A 10359-nucleotide genomic window follows, 5' to 3' on the forward strand; every position below is an offset into this window, starting at 1 on the left:
TTGAATGGTTTACCTTAGAAACGAACAGAGATCATTCTCATCTTTGAGACTGCATCCAAGTACTGCATTTCAGACTCTTTTGTTGACTATGATGGCTACTCCATTTCTTCTAAGGGAGTTTTGCCCATAGTAGTAGAATGGTCATCTGAGTTAAATTCACCCATTCCAGAGATTACAGTAGTCTCTCTGTATTCTGAGAATTATCCAAGTCAAATACACACAGAGACTGATAGAGGTAAAGGTTTTACAGAGATGTTCATGTTTCTTATCAGATCCACCATTAGCCTAAAGGGGACAATTAGGGCAGATCAAAGCATATGTATTAGCTACTCTTGGTCACCACTGCATGCTCAGAACTTGATCTTCCCTGAGTACTTGGCCCCAGGAAGAAGCATGAAGTGGCTTGTGCTCCTCAGGCTGGTGGCCCTGTCAAAGTGCATAGTCATGGAAGTATGCGGACTGTAAGTAGCATCATCTCTCTTTCTGGGCTTTCTCTTTTCATCCTCTTATTCTTCCACCCATCAGGTTTAGAAGAGAAAATAATCACTTCCCGGAAGTCTTAAACTTCAGCTGTCACTGATTGATGAGATTCTTGTCATGGGCACCATGGAGGGCAAGGTTCACGGGTCAGGACTGCAGGGTTGCATAACTCTGGGAGTACCAGTCACATCATGACCTATATAAAGATGGCACTCCTTGGAACTGTTCAGTGCATGACCTGTGCAGCTATAGGTGTGGTGCTACAGAAAAGCATTTCTCCTGCATTTGCTTTAGGTCTTCTCTCTGCTCTCTCTCCTCTTCTGTGTGTATGTGTCAGTGTCTTCATCTGCGTAGGCTCCAAATGGTCATCTGGTTTACCCAAGATTACACAACAGAACCTGTATGCAGACCTAGGTCTTTGACATGTCTTTGCATGGCATTCTGATAAAAGGTGACACTCATAAAAATGCTTGGAGGATACACAGTGCCATTACAATGCCAGATACAACAGTCATACCTGGTTACTGCCATTTCTTTGTTTCCTTTTCCCTATGGCCACCTGGAGATGGAGGCGCCAGAAAGGGAAAGAAAGTGAAGTTGCTCAGTCATGTCCAACTCTTTGCAACACCATGGACTGTAGCCCACCAGGCTCCTCCATCCCTGGCATTTTCTAGGCAAGAGTACTGTAGTGGGTTACCATTTCCTTCTCCAGGGGATCTTCCCAACCCCGGGATCTAACCCAGGTCTCCCACATTGTGGGTAGGCACTTTACCATCTAAGTCTCCAGGGAATTCCAATTTTTATATATAAAAAGGAGACGCTAGACTGGGCCTTAAAGAGGAAACTAGAGAGCTTCTCAGACGAAGGGACCTCTGAGCAGAGCTTGTGAGGAGGAGCAGTTGGAAGTGATTTCAGGCCCTAGGATATCCAGAGGGAGGGAGGATAGTGGGAATCAAGGGTGGCCAGACTGCCAAGTCTGCCCTAACCTCCGTCCCTGGCCCCTGTAGATGGCTTATGTTGGCAACATCACCATTGGAACACCACCTCAAGAGTTCCGGGTCATCATTGACAACAGCTCTTCTGACTTGTGGGTGACCTCTGTCTACTGTCAAAGCCCCTCCTGCTGTGAGTGCCTGCCCCTCACCCATTTGTCCTCCCCTCCCCCCTCTCCATCCTTGGCATCTGACAGATATGGATCTCTTGCGTTGGCAGTTGCATACCAGACATATGACCCCAAGATGTCCACCACCTTCCAAGTGCAAGTGGAGGAAATTCGACCTCCACTATGGCTTTGGAAAGATAACAAGAGTCCTTGCCAGTGAAACTATCTGGGTAATGGGGGAACCAGGGGCTGAGTCCGGGCTGGCCCTGGGAGCAACCACTGCCTGCAAAACAGATGCATGACCAGCTGGGAGGGACTGTCTTTCTGAAAGTCCCCTAGTGGCTGGCCACCTGCCCAGCAGGGCCCTGTCCCTGGGGAGACAGCTCCTCTGCTGACACACAAACTCCCAAAACAATGAACCCCAGAGAGGGGCTTGGGATGTGGACTTGCATCTCCATTACCCAACGTTCATTTTGCTGGAGCAGGAAGAAGGGGCAATAAAGCACCCCCTTTTATATTCACAGGCTCTACAGGGCACTTTCGTGGTAATAACTTGTTTCATCCTGCAACATCCCCAGGCAGGAGGTACTATTATCAGCTCAGGATAAAGACGAGGGACATGAGGTGCACAGAGCAAGGGCCTTGCCAAGGTCACATATTTTTTCAGTGGAGCTTCGCTGACCTTCAGGACTCAAGTAGGTGTGGGTTTGGGGAGAGGATAAAACTGATCTGGGGCCCCTGGGGCAGCACAGAGCTTCAGATATCCAGGCAGGGGAATCAGGTGTCACAGATGTAAGATGGGTCTGATAAAAGGGTTCTCACTCTAGGGGGCCTTTGAGACTAATAAAAACTATGGCCTGCCCCACACACACACACAAAGTGCCTGAGTATGCCCTCCCTGTGTTTCTCTGTCTCGGTCTCTCTCTCTCTGTCACACACACACACACACACACACACACACACACGTGTGCACGTCCCCAAAAGCCTGATATCCAGGCAGAATTTTCATTAGAACCCAGCCAGTGACATTGCATAATGGCTTCTGCCTGCCTGGGCACATGTAGAATCCACAATGCATTGCAATGAATTCAGGTCATGTTTGTCATCAGATCACGAAAGTGAAAATGTTAGTACTCAGTCTTGCAACCCCATGGACTTAGCTCGCCAGGCTTGTCTGTCCGTGGAATTCTCCAGGCAAAATACTGGAGTGGGTTGCCATTTCCTTCACCAGGGGAACCTTCCAACCCAGGGAATGAACCTGGGTCTCCTGCATTAACAGGCAGATTCTTTACTGTCTGAGCCACAAGGGAAGCCCATCAGATCATAGTGTTGCCAAAGAGAAGACTAGTCTGCTCTCTATTCGTTGTATCCTTAGAGGGGGACCATTCAGTCCTGTCCTGAGTCTGGTTGCCCCACCCGTACAGAAGACATGAGATCAATTTGGCTCACTCAGATGGTGTTTGCAGGAGAAGCAGGTGTTGTTAAAATCCACAGCCCCACACAAATGGAAGCCCAATTCCTATCCCAGCTTGTCCTACCCATCTGAGGTCAACTGAGGCCTCAGTTCTTCTCTGCAGTGCTAATGGGATTTGCACCAAACAGCCCAGCCTCGCTTCCCAGCGCTTTATGTGGGAACACTCTCCTGTCTCACAGGTTGGGACAGCTGCTGCCAGGAACCAGACAATTGGCCTGACCAAGAATCAGATTGGTGGGTTCCTGGAAAATTCACCTTATGATGGCATCCTGGGCTTGGCCTACCCCAACCTCGCCAGGCATGAAGCCACCCCTCTCTTTGACAACCTGAAGAGACAAGGAGTCATTTCTCAACCTGTCTTTGCCTTGTTCCTGAGCAGGTAAGTCTGAGCTGGACAAGCCCTTCCTCCAAACTAGCTCTAAGATGCTTTCAGTTGCATGAAAAAGCGTAGGCCACCTCATCCAGAAGATTCCTGAGGGATAGTCTAGTTGAGGAGAACTACGGCCCCAGGATCACAAATGGCTCCATCACTGGGTTTTTGTCAATAAAAAAAGGTTGTGTTTCATCGGAACACAACCATTCTCATGGATTCAAGGGTGCAGTTTGGTCCAGTGGGATGGAGAAGGAGGGAGAGAAATGGTCCAGGATATGGCTGGAGGAAAAAGTAACAGGATTTGCTGATGAATTTGATGCAGAAGGAGAGGGATGGTGGGAATGTTTCCTTCCTCATTAACATTTCACCGGGAACCCAGGACAAGCTACAGAATTTGCAGGAGCCTATGCAAAATGAAAATGTGGAACCCCTTGTTCAAAACATATTAGGAATTTCAAGACAGGGAGAGTGGAGGTGGGCAGCGTGCTCAGCTTGAAGTCCCATAGACAGCACAGGTCACAGGCAAGAGAAGCCAACCCTGGGTGAGCCTGAACCTATGTTCTTAGCTCCCTCAGACATCAGATTTCCTGAAAACTGACAGGCTAGACAAGGAGGAAGCCAAACCCCTCCAGCAGAGAGTCCTCTGAGGGTGTATCTGAGCATTCAGGTGGCTGGAAAGGTCCATACCCTCTTCAGAAGGATGGGTAGTCGGAGCTAGGCCTGGTTGGAGCCAGACTGACCAGCTTTGAACCTCTTCTGTGACACTCATTAGATGGGGACTGACCCTGGTCAGGTACTCAAGCTCTCCAAGCATCCGTTTCCGCATGTGTAAAATGGAGACGGTAGTAGTGCCTCTGATGGGTGAAGAAGCACAGTCCTCAGACAGCGCCTGGTGTTACTCTCCTCCAACGAGCCCCTCCTTCCTTCTCTCTTCAGAGAGCCACTGAAGAGCAGCTTGCTGATGCTTGGTGGGGTGGACCACGCCTACCATAACGGGGCTCTCAAGTGGGTACCAGTGACCCAAGCCCGCTTATGGCAGATAACCATGAACTGGTAAGCCTCCCCCTCTGAGGGCCACCCCAAATGATCCTCCCACACATGCACATGGACACATACAGACACACACAAATGCACTCACAGTCACATAAAGACGTGCTCCACACGCATGCACACATAAAAACATACAGAGACACATATAAACACATACACAGGCAAACATATAAACACAGAGAGATGCACACAAACACACACAGGAACACACACCACCCACGGGTTCATTTGCCTCAGGGCTGCTGATCGGGCCTCTCACCAGGATCCTGAAAGGGTCCAGAGAGGCCTGGGCAGCAGGGGGAGGGCTGCACCCCTGTGCTGTGAGGTGGGGAGCCCGGCTAGAGGACCCTATAGTGTGGTGAAAAGAGGATCAGGAGGCATTTCACCAACCTGAACAGGATTGTGTGAAGATGACCTACTGAGCAGGGCCACACAGGACCTACAGTGTTCTCAGTACACAGAATTGCCAGCTGAAGCACCGGGAAAACTGGTCTCCTCAGAGAGAAGTTACCCAGCACGAAGAGAGTTTGGCTGCAGTCTTGAGACCTGAGAGCAACCCTTAAAAAGAGACACCCCTCCTGACCAGGGCTACTGACCACCCAAACTGAGCACACAGTGGGGCAGGGGCTGTGACTGAGTCAGGAAGCTGGGGTGCAGGAGTGGCCTGAGAACAAGGGGCAATAATTGATGGGGTTCTCTGTGATGCCCTCAGGCCACAGCTTCCCTGCTCTTTGGAGGCCCCTGGGTCTGCTCACGCTCCCCTGGCAGGGGCCTCAGGGTCTGAGCTGGGTGAGGGGGCGGTGCTGGGAGACAAACTCTCCCAGGGCAGCCTATGTCTCCCCCACCCCAACTCTGACCATCTGCTGTCCTAGAGACCTGCATCTTCACTGTATGGGCCGACCCATCTTTGGTGAGACACAGATACAGGTCTCTGGGTGTTCCTCATTCATTCATTCAACAGACATACATTGTGTATCGCCTGGTATGCTGGGCACTTGAGGGAGGCACTGAGGATCCAACTTGCCCTCACATCTAGTGAGGCAGACGTGCATGAAATGACATGAAATGAAGTTCACACACAGTGAATTACCACCTTGGTACATGCTAGACCTGGGGAAGAGTCTACAGAGACTCTGATCTAGGACAGGAGCCTGATCTAGTCTGGGGGGAAGACTTTCCTGACATAGTGGCAATTAACCTGGAAGATGAAGAAAAATTAGCTAGGCCAAGCGGATGGGGTCTTCTAGGAAGGTCACCAGCACAAGTCCAGGCCCTGAGACATGAAAGAGCCTGGTGCCTGCAAGAACTGAAAGGAAGTCAAAAAGATGATGTGACAAGAGAAAAGGAAAACAGAGTCAGAGCAAGAGCTGAAGCTTTTCAGGAGACAGTCAGCCAGGGGGCAGTCGCTGAAGAGGCTTCAGAGTGATCCTGGTGCCTGCTTTGTCCCTCTGTCTCTCAGCGTCTCCATAAACAAAATGGTGGCTGCTTGTTCTGGCGGATGTCAGGCTATTGTGGACAGCGGGAGCTCAGTGCTGGCTGGCCCAATTCAAGTGGGCCACAGCATCTTCAAACACATCAACCCCAATCCCAAGGAGAAAAACCAGGTGAAGGGTCATGCCACAGGATCATTCCTGGGCTCTGCACACACCAAGGATCACCTGGGCCAACCTCCCTCCTGCTTTCTTTCACAGCTTGATTTCATGCAACAGTGCCAAGACCCTGCCTCCTATTATCTTCACTATCAATGGCATGGACTTCCCTGTGTCCCCTAAATACTACATCCAGAAGGTGAGAGGACAACTTTGGGGTCTGGTTCCCAAGTTTGGGATTTGCAAGAACTCTTGGGCTGCCGTTGGGGGGAAGGGACCCTCTACAGGCCAAGCCACACCATGGCAGATGCTGCTGAGCCCCTGTGGCTGGGCCAGCGCCTCCCACAAAACCAACCACGTGAGAGTAAAGGGCAGTCTGGGACATCCATTCTCCTGAGCTAAATGTGGAGACACCACCCCATGCAGGCATGGTGGGAGTCACAAGGAGAGGGGAACACTGAGGGCCTCAGTCCTCACAGAGCTTCCGTTCAACCAGAGACCTCAGATGCAGAAACATGGAAAGTCAGCTCTAGCAACCCCTGAAATAGAACAGGTGACAAGAAGGATGTCTGGGACAGTCTCATTGTGCTGTCCCACCGTAGGGGTCAACAGTCTCCCCTTCCCAACTCAAAAGACTCCAGGTTGAGATCATAAATTACATGCTGACCCTAGAACTTCACTGCAACTCCACACTCTGTGAGTTGGGGTTCTGACCCCTCTGTGGGGAGGTTGGACGCTAAGGTAAATAAAGGATGCACTGTGACTGCTCAGCCCCAGCACAGGGTGGAGGCTTCATCTCAGCTCCCTGTTCAGAGCAGGCCAATGGGCTCAAAGGAGGCTTGGAAGAAGAGACAGAATTGCAGAAATTCTAAACACCCCAGCCTCATAGAGGAACGAGGAAGCCTGCTTGGGTTGAGTTAATCTGTATTGGATTCCTTACAAATGGTAGCCCCGGGTGCTGTACAAAGGGGTCCAGGGGCAGATGACAGGTGATAAGGGATACAGATTAGGGGAGCTTCAGGATAAGTTACCCAACCCAGTCTGGAGTGGCCAAATAATGTGAGTGTGAGACCAGAAAAGTTTCCTGGATGGCCTGAGAGCAGTATAAAGAATGCATTGTGACAATGCCATTTACAATGGGTAACCAACAACAACCTACTGTGTAGCTCAGGGAGCCCTGTTCAGTGTTATGCGGCAGCCTGGATGGGAGGGGAGTTTGGGGGAGAATGGATACATGTATACGCATGGCTGAGTCCCATTGCTGTCCACCTGAAACTATCACAATACTGTTAATTGGCTACCCTCCATTAAAAAGTTAAACATTTTTTTAGAAAAAATAATGGGTTGTGGCCAATGGAGAGCTAAACAGGCATTCTTAGAAAAAAGAGAGCAGGAGTCAGAAGGAAAGAAACAGCAGTATGTGAGGGGAACTATGGGCCATTCTTGTTCTTTATTTAAAAAATACATTGAAGTAGAACTGATTTACAATGTTGTGTTAATTTCTGCTCTGCACCTAAGCCACTCAGTTTTATATATATTCAAATACATAATGCGGCTGCTGCTTAGGCGCTTCAGCTTGCCTAACTCTGTGAGACCCCATGGACTGCAACCCGCCAGGCTCCTCCATCCAGGGGATTCTCCAGGCAAGAATACTGGAGTGGGAGGCCATGTCCTCCTCCAGGGGATCTTCCCAACCCAGGAATCGATCTCCTGCATTGCGGGCAGAATCTTTACCACTGAGCCACCAGGGAAGCCCACAAATATATACCAGCTCTTTTTTATATTCTTTCCCATTACAGTTTATCATGGGATACTGAATACAGTTACCTGTGCTATACAGTAGGGCTTTGTTATTTAAATAGCAAATATTAGTTCACATCTGATAATCCCAAACTCCCAATCCTCCCCTCCCCACACCCCTCTCACATGTTTTGGCCCTTCTTTTTCCTATACCCTCACTACTGCAGCTGCTATGAGAGCCACTTGATTCTTCCCAAAGAAGGGGAAAAAATGGGAAAGCTCTCTGCTCTGGATATTGAGGGGGATGGCAGGTAAGTGCTCACGCTGCCTGGTGTGTATTTCTGTCTCCCCCAGGTTTCTAAAGACATCTGCTTTATTAGCTGTCATGGGGGCATGGAAGACATGAGCCCCTCAGAGACCTGGGTCCTGAGTGACATCTTCCTGAGAGCATATTTCACAGTTTTCGATCGGAGTAAAAACAAGATTGGCCTGGCTCCCTCAGTGTAAATGCTGGGCTGCTTCAGGAATCACTCCAAAGACACACTCACACAGAGGGCACTCCCTCCCAGGGATGCTGAGGCACTGCGTTTGGCGCTCTGCAAGCCCTGTGCTCAGCAAAGAATAAAGGATTTCATCTCAATGGAGCTCACACGAATGACTGCCTCTCTGAGTCAGGAAGGTACATCACAACCGGGCAGGATCTAGAATCAAGTCTGAAGCACAAACGAGAGGAGCCCAGCTCCAACTGGCTTCAAGAAAAGGGAGACTTATTGGAAGGATACAGGTATCCAGGACACAGGAAAAAGAACAGATCCGAAGATCTCAGGGACTGGACTCAAGAAATCAGAAGCCATCAGTTCACTCTTTCCTCACACTTCCCCTTCTCTCTTCTTTGATTCTCTGCCTGGCAGCTTTCTTCCCGCAGGTTTCCACACCTAGTGAGAGAGTTTCAAGCTGCCTGCCTCACGCCTTGATCTCTCTAAGGCAACTAACCAGTAAGGAAAGAAGCTCAGAAGACATCAGGGTGCAAGGGAGGGCTCTGAATGGACCGTCTCAGATCGTGTGTCCAGTCCTGGACCAAGCATCCTGGCAGGGGCATGGCGTCCTATAATTGGCTTAATTCGTCACCTGGCCCTGCCCCCACAGCATGTGATCGACCGGTTCCTCAATTAACAGACCCTGAGAAAGAATCGTTTTCTTCTTTCCTGATCCTTTCCTTCTTTCTTTCTTCCTTCTCTCCTCCTTTAATTCCTTTCTTTGTTTTGTCTCCTCTGAGCATTCACCTCCACAGAGCTCACAAAACTACGTGTGAGAAAACTTCAGATTCCTCCAGGGACCACATCAGTCAAGAGAACAACAAACTCAAGAGGTCTGGATGGAACTCAGATCAATAGAATTCAGCTTCGTGCTCCCTTCATGGCTCAGTCAAGAATCCACCTGCCAATGCAGGAGACATAGGTTCGATCCCTGATCCAGTAAGAACGCACATGCCGAGGATCAATTAAGCCCGTGGACCACAACTATTGAGCCTGTGCTCTAGAGTCCAGAAACCACACTGCTGAGCTCACGTGCAGTCACTACTGAGACCCACATGCCCTCCAGCCCATGCTCCACGACAAGAGAAGCCACTGCAATGAGAAGCTAGCAAACACATTAGAAATACATTGGAAATAAGACAATGGGGGTAAAAACCCCAACGTGGTCACTTACTGCGCAGCGCCCTACCTAACTAGGACTCGCTTCTAGGATTCACTTCATCTGCAAAATAGGCTCATCACCTAACTTGAAGTGTACCCAGAATTTCATATGTTTACAAAGCCCCAGAACCCTGCCAACACCACATGGCAGCAAGACAAAAAGAGTAAGAGCTACTGCTACCCTAAGGGGGGGTGGGGGAAAAAAAAAAAAAACAGAAGCTTCCCAGATGAAATCTACAAAGAAATTTTTCTGCATAATGGAAAATACAAAGGCACCAAGCCAGATTTCTGAGATAATCTAGGGGGAAGAAAGCTTTTCTGGGCATATGACTGTCACGAGTTCTTGTTTCAGGGTCCAGTCTTTCTCCCCAAGTCCTAACTCCCAGGCCTGTGCAGGGCCTGGAAAGTCAGCCAAAGAAAAGTCTTCTTTCCCAAGTCCCTCTGTCATCACTACTAGCAGCTCTAGGGCTGACAGTCACAGACCTCACAGGTTTAGCATCTTGGGGGCACCAGTAGGAAATGGGACTCCTGGGTAAGAGGCAGGCAGCCGATGAAGAGGGTAGAAAAGCCCCTAGCCAGCAACAGTATTACTGGGATACAGCTGGAGTGAAAGGAAGTGAGTCTGTGAAGTTTCCAGAGTTAAGGGTGGATATCACCAGGGTGAGTGAACCCAGACATTGGGCAGCTGAGAAAGCACTGACTTCTCTCAGGGGCAGAAACACTGAGGTGTAGAGTCAACTTTGCCAGTAACACACAAACACACACCACTGCTCTTGGAACCCAGGAGGAACTAGACATACCTTGGGGATACACAAACACCAATGACCTTTGTACCCAGCAGGCCCAGAACTAGG

At 49.7% G+C, this 10359-nt stretch overlaps 1 protein-coding gene across 1 annotated transcript; it reads left to right on the forward strand.

Annotated features, from left to right (window-relative positions):
• The first annotated feature begins 452 nt into the window (after positions 1-452).
• On the forward strand, positions 453-9770 carry LOC101108872 (pepsin A-like). The gene is given in 9 exon segments (XM_042237961.2): positions 453-461; positions 1488-1605; positions 1693-1738; positions 1740-1812; positions 3236-3435; positions 4366-4482; positions 5939-6083; positions 6169-6267; positions 8163-9770. Coding segments are annotated over 9 exon segments (960 nt in total). The 3' UTR covers positions 8316-9770.
• Positions 9771-10359: the final 589 nt, after the last annotated feature.

This window comes from Ovis aries, chromosome 21, assembly GCF_016772045.2.
Source record: "Ovis aries strain OAR_USU_Benz2616 breed Rambouillet chromosome 21, ARS-UI_Ramb_v3.0, whole genome shotgun sequence".
NCBI lineage: Eukaryota > Metazoa > Chordata > Mammalia > Artiodactyla > Bovidae > Ovis > Ovis aries.